Source organism: Salvelinus alpinus, chromosome 2 (assembly GCF_045679555.1).
Source record: "Salvelinus alpinus chromosome 2, SLU_Salpinus.1, whole genome shotgun sequence".
In the NCBI taxonomy this organism is placed as follows: domain Eukaryota; kingdom Metazoa; phylum Chordata; class Actinopteri; order Salmoniformes; family Salmonidae; genus Salvelinus; species Salvelinus alpinus.
This window is the reverse complement of record NC_092087.1, coordinates 113,034,971-113,048,912: the sequence shown is the minus strand read 5'-3', so window position 1 is coordinate 113,048,912 and position 13,942 is coordinate 113,034,971. Positions and strand designations below refer to the sequence as shown.

The 13,942-nt window shown below is 42.7% G+C and overlaps 3 protein-coding genes across 6 annotated transcripts in view; 1 reads left to right on the top strand and 2 right to left on the bottom strand.

The window, feature by feature from the left end:
* Nucleotides 1-13,942, bottom strand: part of LOC139549612 (zinc finger protein 664-like) — a 438,201-nt gene that overhangs the window by 164,586 nt on the left and 259,673 nt on the right. The window lies entirely within an intron of this gene.
* The window catches only part of LOC139549671 (uncharacterized), a 520,909-nt gene that overhangs the window by 270,578 nt on the left and 236,389 nt on the right, over nt 1-13,942 (top strand). The window lies entirely within an intron of this gene.
* LOC139549019 (zinc finger protein 180-like) lies at nt 8,658-13,204 on the bottom strand. The gene is made up of 2 exons (XM_071359067.1): nt 12,522-13,204; nt 8,658-10,034 (listed from the first exon to the last, which is right to left on the bottom strand). The coding sequence occupies exons 1-2, from the start codon at nt 12,817-12,819 to the stop codon at nt 9,052-9,054; spliced, it is 1,281 nt and encodes a 426-aa protein (XP_071215168.1). The 5' UTR covers nt 12,820-13,204; the 3' UTR covers nt 8,658-9,051.

Genomic DNA, 13,942 nt, shown 5'->3' with positions numbered 1-13,942 from the left:
GCTAGGTAACATAGATAGATAAGATGTTATTTTGGTGGTTATAATGACCTGGTGGTAATAATGACCTGGTGGTGATAATGACCTGGTGGTAATAATGACCTGGTGGTGATAATGACCTGGTGGTGATAATGACCTGGTGGTAATAATGACCTGGTGGTTATAATGACCTGGTGGTAATAATGACCTGGTGGTTCTAATGACCTGGTGGTTGGCATAACACAAGCAGAACCCGAGAACAGGATGGCCTCCACCATCACAGCCTGATGACACTGCACCAGCCTACCAGTCTGCTCCAGCCCAGGTCAGAATACCAGCCTACCAGTCTGCTCCAGCCCAGGTCAGAATACCAGTCTCCCAGTCTGCTCCAGCACAGGTCAGAATACCAGTCTCCCAGTCTGCTCCAGCACAGGTCAGAATACCAGTCTCCCAGTCTGCTCCAGCCCAGGTCAGAATACCAGTCTCCCAGTCTGCTCCAGCACAGTGTGCTCCAGCCCAGGTCAGAATACCAGTCTCCCAGTCTGCTCCAGCACAGGTCAGAATACCAGTTTCCCAGTCTGCTCCAGCACAGTGTTCTCCAGCCCAGGTCAGCCAACCAGTCTCCCAGTCTGCTCCAGCACAGGTCAGAATACCAGCCTCCCAGTCTGCTCCAGCACAGTGTGCTCCAGCCCAGGTCAGAATACCAGTCTCCCAGTCTGCTCCAGCCCAGGTCAGAATACCAGTCTCCCAGTCTGCTCCAGCACAGGTCAGAATACCAGTCTCCCAGTCTGCTCCAGCCCAGGTCAACTTACCAGTCTCCCAGTGTGCTCCAGCCCAGGTCAGAATACCAGTCTCCCAGTCTGCTCCAGCACAGGTCAGAATACCAGTCTCCCAGTCTGCTCCAGCCCAGGTCAGAATACCAGTCTCCCAGTCTGCTCCAGCCCAGGTCAGAATACCAGTCTCCCAGTCTGCTCCAGCCCAGGTCAGAATACCAGTCTCCCAGTCTGCTCCAGCACAGTGTTCTCCAGCCCAGGTCAGCCAACCAGCCTCTCAGTCTGCTCCAGCCCAGGTCAGCCAACCAGCCTCTCAGTCTGCTCCAACACAGTGTGCTCCAGCCCAGGTCAAAATACCAGTCTCCCAGTCTGCTCCAGCCCAGGTCAGAATACCAGCCTCCCAGTCTGCTCCACCCAGATAGTCACCCACAACTGCAATCCTTATTGATTCAAATGGGAAGTTCTTAGAGAGGGAGAGGGAGTGAAAAGGTAGAGAGGCGGAGAGAGGGAGTGAAAAGGGAGAGAGGCGGGTGAGAGGGGAGTGAAAAGAGAGAGAGGCGGAGAGAGGGGAGTGAAAAGGGAGAGAGGCGGAGAGAGGGGAGTGAAAAGGGAGAGAGGCGGAGAGAGGGGAGTGAAAAGGGAGAGAGGCGGAGAGAGGGGAGTGAAAAGGGAGAGAGGCGGAGAGAGGGAGTGAAAAGGGAGAGAGAGAGTGAAAAGGGAGAGAGAGGGAGTGAAAAGGGAGAGAGAGGGAGTGAAAAGGGAGAGAGGCGGAGAGGGAGGGAGTGAAAAGGGAGAGAGGCGGAGAGAGGGAGTGAAAAGGGAGAGAGGCGGAGAGAGGGAGTGAAAAGGGAGAGAGGCGGAGAGAGGGAATGAAAAGGGAGAGAGGTGGAGAGAGGGAGTGAAAAGGAAGAGAGGCGGAGAGAGGGAGTGAAAAGGGAGAGAGGCGGAGAGAGGGAGTGAAAAGGGAGAGAGGCGTAGAGAGGGAGTGAAAAAGGAGAGAGGCGGAGAGAGGGAGTGAAAAGGGAGAGAGGCGGAGAGAGGGGAGTGAAAAGGGAGAGAGGCGGAGAGAGGGAGTGAAAAGGGAGAGAGGCGGAGAGAGGGGAGTGAAAAGGGAGAGAGGGGAGTGAAAAGGGAGAGAGGCGGAGAGAGGGAGTGAAAAAGGAGAGAGGCGGAGAGAGGGAGTGAAAAGGGAGAGAGGCGGAGAGAGGGGAGTGAAAAGGGAGAGAGGCGGAGAGAGGGAGTGAAAAGGGAGAGAGGCGTAGAGAGGGAGTGAAAAGGGAGAGAGGCGGAGAAAGGGCAGAATACCTGACCACTGTGACTGACCCAAACTTAAGGAAAGCTTTGACTATGTACAGACTCAGTGAGCATAAAGGTCAAATGTGTGATTTCATGAACTGGTACATACAAGAAAACCAGGTTTTAAAGTTCTGTTCAATAGCCATCCCATCATTACAAAACATTTGAAAGGCTAAGTCTATCATCTCCTGAGAAGTGGTAACTAGTCACATGAACTTTTCAAAGAGGTTTGGTGCCCCCTGGTGGCTGAACCCGAGATCAATGAGAGATCTTGTCAGAAACAATGACACAGTCCCACTTCTCAGCTATCTTTATTTACATCAAACTAAACTAACTGCTATCTTGAAATGTTGAAAACGTGTTTTTAAATAGCTCAGGCTGATACCCTACCTGAGCGAACAACTGGCACTTTAAAGGAGTCTAATTTTGTCAAAAATGCAAAAATTATAAAAATTTAAACTCACAGGTACATTAATAGACCAAACACAAACATCTGTCATCTCGAAATGTCCTAAAAGGTTTCTAAACGGGCCCCCTGGGTCTACACCTGGAGAGCAGATGGGCACATCTGCACCAGAGCTGAAATTTCACCTGGAGAGCAGATACTTCAACTCGACAGAGGTCAGAGTGAGGCTCTTCTCCCTGACCTGGTGGTTCTAATGACCTGGTGGTTCTAATGACCTGGTGGTTCTAATGACCTGGTGGTTATAATGACCTGGTGGTTATAATGACCTGGTGGTAATAATGACCTGGTGGTTGGCATAAAACAAGCAGAACCCGAGAACAGGATGGCCTCCACCATCACAGCCTGATGACACTGCACCAGCCTACCAGTCTGCTCCAGCCCAGGTCAGAATACCAGTCTCCCAGTCTGCTCCAGCACAGGTCAGAATACCAGTCTCCCAGTCTGCTCCAGCACAGTGTGCTCCAGCCCAGGTCAGAATACCAGTCTCCCAGTCTGCTCCAGCACAGGTCAGAATACCAGTCTCTCAGTCTGCTCCAACACAGTGTGCTCCAGCCCAGGTCAGAATACCAGCCTCCCAGTCTGCTCCAGCCCAGGTCAGAATACCAGCCTCCCAGTCTGCTCCAGCCCAGGTCAGAATACCAGCCTCCCAGTCTGCTCCAGCCCAGGTCAGAATACCAGCCTCCCAGTCTGCTCCAGCCCAGGTCAGAATACCAGTCTCCCAGTCTGCTCCAGCACAGGTCCGAATACCAGCCTCCCAAAACGTTTGATTTAATTACATCAAGTGTCCCAATGGTAAAACATTTGATTTAATTACATCAAGCGTTCCAATGGTAAAACGTTTGATTTAATTACATCAAGCATCCCAATGGTAAAACGTTTGATTTAATAAAATGTCCGCATTAATAGTGGAAAGATCCTAAACAAAAAAAATAATTTCGATCTTCTATTGTGTTATTGACTGAACGTTTGTAAATGAGAACTTGTTCTCAACTGGCCGACCTGGTTAAATAAAGGTGAAATAAATAACACATAATAATACAAAAATGTAGGAGCAGTATAGACCTAGTCTGTTCATTATATACATCTACATGATGTATTGTTACACCATGTAGGAGCAGTATATACCGAGTCTGTTCATTATATACATCTACATGATGTATTGTTACACCATGTAGGAGCAGTATAGACCTAGTCTGTTCATTATATACATCTACATGATGTATTGTTACACCATGTAGGAGCAGTATATACCGAGTCTGTTCATTATATACATCTACATGATGTATTGTTACACCATGTAGGAGCAGTATATACCGAGTCTGTTCATTATATACATCTACATGATGTATTGTTACACCATGTAGGAGCAGTATAGACCTAGTCTGTTCATTATATACATCTATATGATGTATTGTTACACCACGTAGGAGCAGTATATACAGAGTCTGTTCATTATATACATCTACATGATGTATTGTTACACCATGTAGGAGCAGTATATACCGAGTCTGTTCATTATATACATCTACATGATGTATTGTTACACCATGTTGGAGCAGTATAGACCTAGCCTGTTCATTATATACATCTACATGATGTATTGTTACACCATGTAGGAGCAGTATAGACCTAGTCTGTTCATTATATACATCTACATGATGTATTGTTACACCATGTAGGAGCAGGATAGACCTAGTCTGTTCATTATATACATCTACATGATGTATTGTTACACCATGTAGGATCAGTATAGACCTAGTCTGTTCATTATATACATCTACATGATGTATTGTTACACCATGTAGGAGCAGTATAGACCTAGTCTGTTCATTATATACATCTACATGATGTATTGTTACACCATGTAGGAGTAGTATAGACCTACAGTAGCTAGCTACTTATTTAGATTTAGTTTGACTTAATGTAACTGCCTTAAATGTGCTTAAATGTGATGTAGTAAACATGTTTTATTCACACTAATCAATCAAGACTTTATTGTCTTTGTATGGCTCAATATAAGAGTATTATTTAATTAAATCCATTTAAAATAATATTTTGTCTGAAAATAAAATATGATCCTCAACTGCGTTTCCCCTCCAGTCAGCAGACGGCGATGTGCGTCTTTCAGGCGACGCTGCCAGCGTGACGTATAATCTAGTGGACGGTTCTTCATAAACAGCTCGTCAACCACCTCGGTAGCTTGCTAGCCAACATAGCCGAAAGATTCAAGCTATTTATACGCTTTCGGTGTATATTAGTTACTGTGTTTTCGACACACTTCTGTCGTATCTACTTGTTAACCTATTTAATTTAATATTACGTTATTTTGTATTAGTCAGCTATAGTAGCTGGCTGGTTAAGTTAGCACTAGCCTAGTCGCTAATGATAGCTAGCTAGCTAACATCCCCAACCATGAACTCCCTGAACTTCTCCCCTGCTGCTAAAGAAGAGGCGGTCTGCTGGACGGAGAAAGAAGCTCCGGGGCTGAACATTGTCGTGAAAGAGGAGGAGGAAGAAGAGGATGTGGACGGAGAAAGAAGCTCCGGGGCTGAACATTGTCGTGAAAGAGGAGGAGGAAGAAGAGGATGTGACAGTAAAACAAGAAGTAGAGGTTGAGGCTGTTACAGTGAAAGAAGAAGAGAAAGACGTTTCAGTGAAAGAAGAGGATGACGCGTTCAGATTGAAAGAGGAAGAAGATGTTACAGTAAAAGAAGAGGAAGATAAGGAGGGTGATGTAGTTTTTGGAGTGAAGAAGGAAGAGGAGATTACTGTCACATTGAAAGATGAAGAGGAGGAGATAGGAGATCTGATTAACACCAGTAAGTACCACCTTAAATGTGTTTTTAACTTAGGATATTCAGAGTTGGCTCGTCAATACCTCTTCAACGGAGGGCCCAGGATGATGACTGATATGTCTAGAATCAGACGACGTAGAGAACAAGCTACCCCTTGTTTTCTCCGTTCCGTTTCCAAAAAGTGACTTAACATATATATTTGAGAAGGGTCTATCTGCTGACCGCAGACTGGAGGGCACTGCATGTAGTGATTTTCATGTAGTGATGTTTTACTACACACCGTGCCCCCCAATAGTGCCATGTGAGAGTTGGGTTGGCTACAACAAAGATTATGGATATACTGACAAGATGTCTCTGCCCTAACAAGGCGAGTTGTTGTCCACAAAGCTTCACTGCGGGTTGTCTAGCTCCCGCCTATCCTTTCTTTGGATTGGTGGATTCCTCTTATTATTGTAATCCATTGTTTATATTCTATGAGGGTTGTTGTCTTCAACCGCCTGTATTCAATGGAGAGAGATGCTAAGCTACTAGCATGAATATGCATAGCGATCTGGAGACAACTCCTATAGTGTTTTTATTAAAGTTGTCCGTATGTCACGTGTCCACATAACAACTTAAGCATTACCAGACTGTAACCTACTGGCATGACCTAGAGAGATACAACCTACTGTAACCTACTGGCATGACCTAGAGAGACACAACCTACTGTAGCCTACTGGCATGACCTAGAGAGTTACAACCTACTGTAGCCTACTGGCATGACCTAGAGAGTTACAACCTACTGTAGCCTACTGGCATGACCTAGAGAGATACAACCTACTGTAACCTACTGGCATGACCTAGAGAGTTACAACCTACTGTAGCCTACTGGCATGACCTAGAGAGATACAACCTACTGTAACCTACTGGCATGACCTAGAGAGATACAACCTACTGTAACCTACTGGCATGACCTAGAGAGATACAACCTACTGTAGCCTACTGGCATGACCTAGAGAGTTACAACCTACTGTAGCCTACTGGCATGACCTAGAGAGTTACAACCTACTGTAGCCTACTGGCATGACCTAGAGAGATACAACCTACTGTAACCTACTGGCATGACCTAGAGAGATACAACCTACTGTAACCTACTGGCATGACCTAGAGAGATACAACCTACTGTAGCCTACTGGCATGACCTAGAGAATTACAACCTACTGTAGCCTACTGGCATGACCTAGAGAGTTACAACCTACTGTAGCCTACTGGCATGACCTAGAGAGTTACAACCTACTGTAACCTACTGGCATGACCTAGAGAGTTACAACCTACTGTAGCCTACTGGCATGACCTAGAGAGTTACAACCTACTGTAACCTACTGGCATGACCTAGAGAGTTACAACCTACTGTAGCCTACTGGCATGACCTAGAGAGATACAACCTACTGTAACCTACTGGCATGACCTAGAGGGATACAACCTACTGTAACCTACTGACATGACCTAGAGAGTTACAACCTACTGTAATCTACTGGCATGACCTAGAGAGTTACGACCTACTGTAGCCTACTGGCATGACCTAGAGAGTTACAACATACTGTAGCCTACTGGCATGACCTAGAGAGATACAACCTACTGTAGCCTACTGGCATGACCTAGAGAGATACAACCTACTGTAACCTACTGGCATGACCTAGAGAGTTACAACCTACTGTAGCCTACTGGCATGACCTAGAGAGTTACAACCTACTGTAACCTACTGGCATGACCTAGAGAGTTACAACCTACTGTAGCCTACTGGCATGACCTAGAGATATACAACCTACTGTAACCTACTGGCATGACCTAGAGAGATACAACCTACTGTAACCTACTGGCATGACCTAGAGAGATACAACCTACTGTAACCTACTGGCATGACCTAGAGAGATACAACCTACTGTAACCTACTGGCATGACCTAGAGAGTTACAACCTACTGTAACCTACTGGCATGACCTAGAGAGTTACAACCTACTGTAGCCTACTGGCATGACCTAGAGAGTTACAACCTACTGTAACCTACTGGCATGACCTAGAGAGTTACAACCTACTGTAGCCTACTGGCATGACCTAGAGATATACAACCTACTGTAACCTACTGGCATGACCTAGAGAGTTACAACTTACTGTAGCCTACTGGCATGACCTAGAGAGTTACAACCTACTGTAATCTACTGGCATGACCTAAAGAGTTACAACCTACTGTGGCCTACTGGCATGACCTAGAGAGTTACAACCTACTGTAACCTACTGGCATGACCTAGAGAGTTACAACCTACTGTAATCTACTGGCATGACCTAGAGAGATACAACCTACTGTAACCTACTGGCATGACCTAGAGAGATACAACCTACTGTAACCTACTGGCATGACCTAGAGAGATACAACCTACTGTAGCCTACTGCCATGACCTAGAGAGATACAACCTACTGTAGCCTACTGGCATGACCTAGAGTTACAACCTACTGTAACCTACTGACCTAGAAAGCTAAAGTTATAAAATTCCTGGAATTTAAATGAATTTTTCCAGTAATAATGATAATTTGTATCTTCCTATCCACATGTGGAATCCCTCTCCTTTGTCGTCCTCTCTACACCAATAACAGACAACTACTGTGGGACTCCCAATCACGGCCGGATGTGATACAGCCTGGATTCGAACCAGGGACTGTAGTGACACCTCTTGCACTGAGATGCAGTGGCTTAGACCGCTGCATCCGTGTGTGTGTTAACTATTAGAATGCTGTACTAGAATGCTTAAAAGGCCTCTAAAATTTTAAATACCGGTTATCGGTATCGTTTTTTGGAGCAAGGAAAATATTAGATATCGGTATTATCCAAAAATGTAATATCGGTGCATCCCTTTATTCTAAAATGTTTCACAATACCCCATAATGACATCACAATACCCCATAATGACATCACAATACACCATAATGACATCACAATACCCCATAATGCCAAAGCAAAAACAGGTTTAGGTTTTTTGCAAATGTATTGAAACTATTCCCCAGGATAACTAGTCTCAGAGTAATGTACGATCCCAGGATAACTAGTCTCAGAGTAATGTAAGAACCCAGGATAACTAGTCTCAGAGTAATGTAAGATCCCAGGATAACTAGTCTCAGAGTAATGTAAGAACCCAGGATAACTAGTCTCAGAGTAATGTAAGATCCCAGGATAACTAGTCTCAGAGTAATGTAAGATCCCAGGATAACTAGTCTCAGAGTCATGTAAGATCCCAGGATAACTAGTCTCAAATTAATGTAAGATCCCAGGATAACTAGTCTCAGAGTCATGTAAGATCCCAGGATAACTAGTCTCAGAGTAATGTACGATCCCAGGATAACTAGTCTCAGAGTAATGTACGATCCCAGGATAACTAGTCTCAGAGTAATGTAAGATCCCAGGATAACTAGTCTAGTTAGTGTAACACAACTCTTTTTTGTGTTAGTCACTTTTTGTTAAATCTCATAAATAGTACTCTTCCAATTCAGAGCCTGTATTTTCCCCCTGAGGCTAATATCCATATCATGTTGAAATCAATAGAACAGGGGGCAAACATTTAGGGTTCTACATTGTGACATCATTAAAATATTCCTACTAAATATTCTACATTGAGACATTAAAATACTCCTACAACAATGTTAAAACATTCTACATTGTGACATTATTTCATTGATATCATGAAACAACTTTATGTTTAATCAGAGATCTTTTATCAGAGTATCTCTTCCCCTGTGTGTGTCCGCTTGTGTATATTCAGGCTTTTTGGCCAAGTAAAACTCTTCCCACATTGATCACAGCTATATGGATTCTCTCTTGTGTGTGTTCTATGGTGTATAGTTAGATAGCGAGAAGAAGAAAATCTCTTCTCACATTGATCACAGCTATAAGGTTTCTCTCCTGTGTGTATTCTCTGGTGTACAGTTAGATAGCTAGAAGAAGAAAAACCCTTCCTACATTGATCACAGCTATAAGGTTTCTCTCCTGTGTGTGTTCTATGGTGTATAGTTAGATAGCTAGGAGTAGAAAAACTCTTCCCACATAGATCACAGCACGGATTATCTCCTGTGTGTGTTCTATGGTGGTTAGTTAGATTGCTAGATGTAGAAAAACTCTTCCTACATTGATCACAGCTATATGGTTTCTCTCCTGTGTGTGTTCTCTGGTGTGTAGTCAGGGAGCTAGATTTAGCAAAACTCTTCCCACATTGATCACAGCTATATGGTTTCTCTCCTGTGTGTGTTCTCTGGTGTGCAGTCAGATGGCTAGATGTAGCAAAACTCTTCCCACATTGATCACAGCTATATGGTTTCTCTCCTGTGTGTGTTCTCTGGTGTACAGTCAGATGGCTAGATGTAGTAAAACTCTTCCCACATTGAGCACAGCCATATGGTTTCTCTCCTTTGTGTGTTCTCTGGTGTACAGTCAGAGAGCTAGATTTAGTAAAACTCTTCCCACATTGATCACAGCTATAAGGTTTCTCTCCTGTGTGTGTTCTCTGGTGTATTTTAAGTTCTGATGAAGATTTGCAACATTTCCCACAGTCAGAGCAGCAGTGAGATTTCTTCCCTGTGGGTCTCTGCTGGCGTTTCTTGAGGAGTTCTGATCTGGAGAGACTCTTCTCTGCCTTGTCAGCATCATGAGGCTGTTGAGGCTGTTGAGGCTCCCCAGAGATTCCACGATAGTCACATCTCTCTCCTGTGTGAACAACAAAGTCAGACGGTTAAAGGGCCACAACAAAGGTGATGCCCAGAGGTCTGTTAATTTATTTTACAATTGTCTTAAGACAGTCAGACCTAAGCAGTGTGCCAGACGACCTTTGGTCTCCAAAAAAGGCCCCTTTCTGTGTTTGCTAAAATTGCAGCACGAGGGCGATGCACACACAATTTGATTGCAGAAACACCTCCCTGCTAATGAGGAAATCACTAGTTATGGATGTAGTATATCTGCTAATGAGGAAACCACTAGTTATGGATGTAGTATATCTGGTAATGAGGAACCCACTAGTTATGGATGTAGTATATCTGCTAATGAGGAAACCACTAGTTATGGATGTAGTATATCTGGTAATGAGGAAACCACTAGTTATGGATGTAGTATATCTGCCTGGAACAAAAATGGTGAGCAAAGATTTTAGTTTTCCACAATGTATTCTGAATATTACAGCGCATAATCAGCGCAAGATCAGGAGTGCTACTGAAGGAAACTCATATTAAGTTCTGTGTCTATTCACTAATTCACCAACGTGTGGGAAAACGCAGGGGAGTTCTCATAGGCTGACAGCAAAAATAGCCTCCATTTACAGGTTGTTTATAAGTGCATTTCACATTACTTTTGGATTACAACTGTAAGACTCGTTTGAATCTCCTGCTTAATATGTTTGTGTTATTGTCGCAAATCAACTGCTTTATACTTATAAAACACTTCAACCAGGAAAATGCTCTTTAGCTAGCTTTGCCATCAGCCTGAAACTGAGGGTTTGTACATTAAGTGTTTAACAAATTGGCCCATAACTTCCCCGAACAACAACATAGACCTACTGTAGGACCCATAACTTCACCTAACAACAACATAGACCTACTGTAGGACCCATAACTTCACCTAACAACAACACAGACCTACTGTAGGACCCATAACTTCACCTAACAACAACACAGACCTACTGTAGGACCCATAACTTCACCTAACAACAACATAGACCTACTGTAGGACCCATAACTTCACCTAACAACAACACAGACCTACTGTAGGGCCCATAACTTCACCTAACAACAACATAGACCTACTGTAGGACCCATAACTTCACCTAACAACAACATAGACCTACTGTAGGACCCATAACTTCACCTAACAACAAATAAAGGAAAATAGCTGTGTGTTCTACAATAGCCTATCCATCAAGGAACAGTTCTCTACACATTATGAGCAAAGTATCTCTGTGTCTAAACAGACTAACGAGACCCTACAGTAAAATCAAGCAGACAATAACATTATAGACATCAATTTGTTAGCGATGTTGGATCCAACGTGGAGCACGGCATTACTGTCTTTACCAGAGTAATGAACGAAGAAGCACTTTGGTTGTTGTTGCATGTTGTGATGTTTGTCATGTGACTGTCATTCAGAAAATGATTTCCTGGATAAGTTGATGATAGTTGAACATGTGACTGTAACTAAACAGCTACAGTATTAAGAATGATGTGTAATTATTGAAGAACCACAATAATGACAGTATCCATTTGGGTGTTGTCAATAAAGTTAAGGTGGCTCTCGGTTAGAACCATTGGATTTTGCAAACTCTGAAATTATTTGATTTGGAATTTCTGTGCCTATGAAAACTGTTTTCCCAGCATAATATAAGGAAACTAAATGTTACGTAGGTAGAGTGCATTTCAGAGATCTGAATACAAAAAAACTGTCCTAACAGGACAATAACCTAAACCACAAGGCCAAATCGACACTGGAGGAGCTTACCAAGATGACATTGAATGTTCCTGAGTGGCCTAGTTACAATTTGGACTTAAATCGTCTTTAAAATCTATGGAAAGACTTGAAAATGGCTTTCAAGCAATGATCAACAACCAACTTGACAGAACAGAAAGGATTTAAAAAAGAATAATGAATATTCACATGAAGATCAGTCTCCTATTGGATGACATCACGACTTCCCATCAAGCCAACTCCTTGAAGGCCTTACTATGACATCACTCACTCCTTCTAGTTTGCAGTTGTCTAAAAAAACACTATTTTGCTCAAAACATTTATTTGTTTCCCTTTAGTGTGTTTATACTTTACTGTATTTATATATCACTTTTCAACGGGAAAAGTTAAAAATCACTGGAGGACGTCATGAACAATTCCCGACCGAACAAAAACATATTCAAGTGTAGAATGCCCTTTTAAAAATCACACATTAGTTCAACAACTGCAGAGTTTGTGCCCCTGTTTTATAAGATAGTACTCACTGTATTTACTTGTGTTAATCAGATCAATGTCCCTGTTTTATAAGATAGTACTAACTGTATTTACTGGTGTTAATCAGATCAATGTCCCTGTTTTATAAGATAGTACTCACTGTATTTACTGGTGTTAATCAGATCAATGTCCCTGTTTTATAAGATAGTACTCACTGTATTTACTGGTGTTAATCAGATCAATGTCCCTGTTTTATAAGATAGTACTCACTGTATTTACTGGTGTTAATCAGATCTCCAGTCTTCTCTTCTTCGTCCTCCTCTAATGTGATAGTAATCTCCCCCTCTTCATCCTTCATTCCAAAAACGGCATTTTCCTCTTCTTTCACTGAAACGTCTTTCTCCTCTTCTTTCACTGTAACAGCCTCACCCTCTACTTCTTGTTTTACTGTGACATCCTCTTCTTCCTCCTCCTCTTTCACGACAATGTTCAGCCCCAGAGCTTCTTTCTCCGTCCAGCAGACCTTATCCTCTTCTTTAACAGGAGGGGAGTAGTTTAGGGAGCTCATGTTCAGGGATGTTAGCTAGCTAGCTATCATTAGCGACTAGGCTAGTGCTAATTTAACCAGCCAGCTACTATAGCTGACTAATACAAAATAACGTAATATTAAATTAAATAGGTTAACAAGTTGAGACACAGAAGTGTGTCTAAAACACAGTAGCTAATATAGACCAAAAGCGTATAAATAGCTTGAATCTTTCGGCTATGTTGGCTAGCAAGCTACCGAGGTGGTTGACGAGCTGTTTATGAAGAACCGTCCACTAGATTATACGTCACGCTGGCAGCGTCGCCTGAAAGACGCACATCGCCGTCTGCTGACTGGAGGGGAAACGCAGTTGAGGATCATATTTTATTTTCAGACAAAGATTATTGTAAATGGATTTAATTAAATAATACCATTATATTGAGACATACAAAGACAGGAATGTGTTGATTGATTAGTGCGAATAAAAAATGGTTACTACAGCACATTTAAGGCAGTTACATCAAGTCAAACTAAATCTAAATAAGTAGCTAACTACTGTAGGTCCATACTGCTCCAACATGGTGTAACAATACATCATATAGATGTATATAATGAACAGACTAGGTCCATACTGCTCCTACATGGTGTAACAATACATCATGTAGATGTATATAATGAACAGACTAGGTCTATACTGCTCCTACATGGTGTAACAATACATCATGTAGATGTATATAATGAACAGACTAGGTCTATACTGCTCCTACATGGTGTAACAATACATCATGTAGATGTATATAATGAACAGACTAGGTCCATATTGCTCCAACATGGTGTAACAATACATCATGTAGATGTATATAATGAACAGACTAGGTCTATACTGCTCCAACATGGTGTAACAATACATCATGTAGATGTATATAATGAACAGACTAGGTCTATACTGCTCCTACATGGTGTAACAATACATCATGTATATGTATATAATGAACAGACTAGGTCTATAATGCTCCTTCATGGTGTAACAATACATCATGTAGATGTATATAATGAACAGACTAGGTCTATACTGCTCCGACATGGTGTAACAATACATCATGTAGATGTATATAATGAACAGACTAGGTCTATACTGCTCCTACATGGTGTAACAATACATCAT

Excerpts from the sequence above, each read along its gene's own strand:
- LOC139549019 (XM_071359067.1), bottom strand. The coding sequence starts at position 12,819 with ATGAGCTCCCTAAACTACTCCCCTCCTGTTAAAGAAGAGGATAAGGTC. Across the intron at positions 10,035-12,521 it reads GATTAACACCAGTAAATACA|GAGAGAGATGTGACTATCGT; the intron begins GTGAGTACTATC and ends TTGTTCACACAG.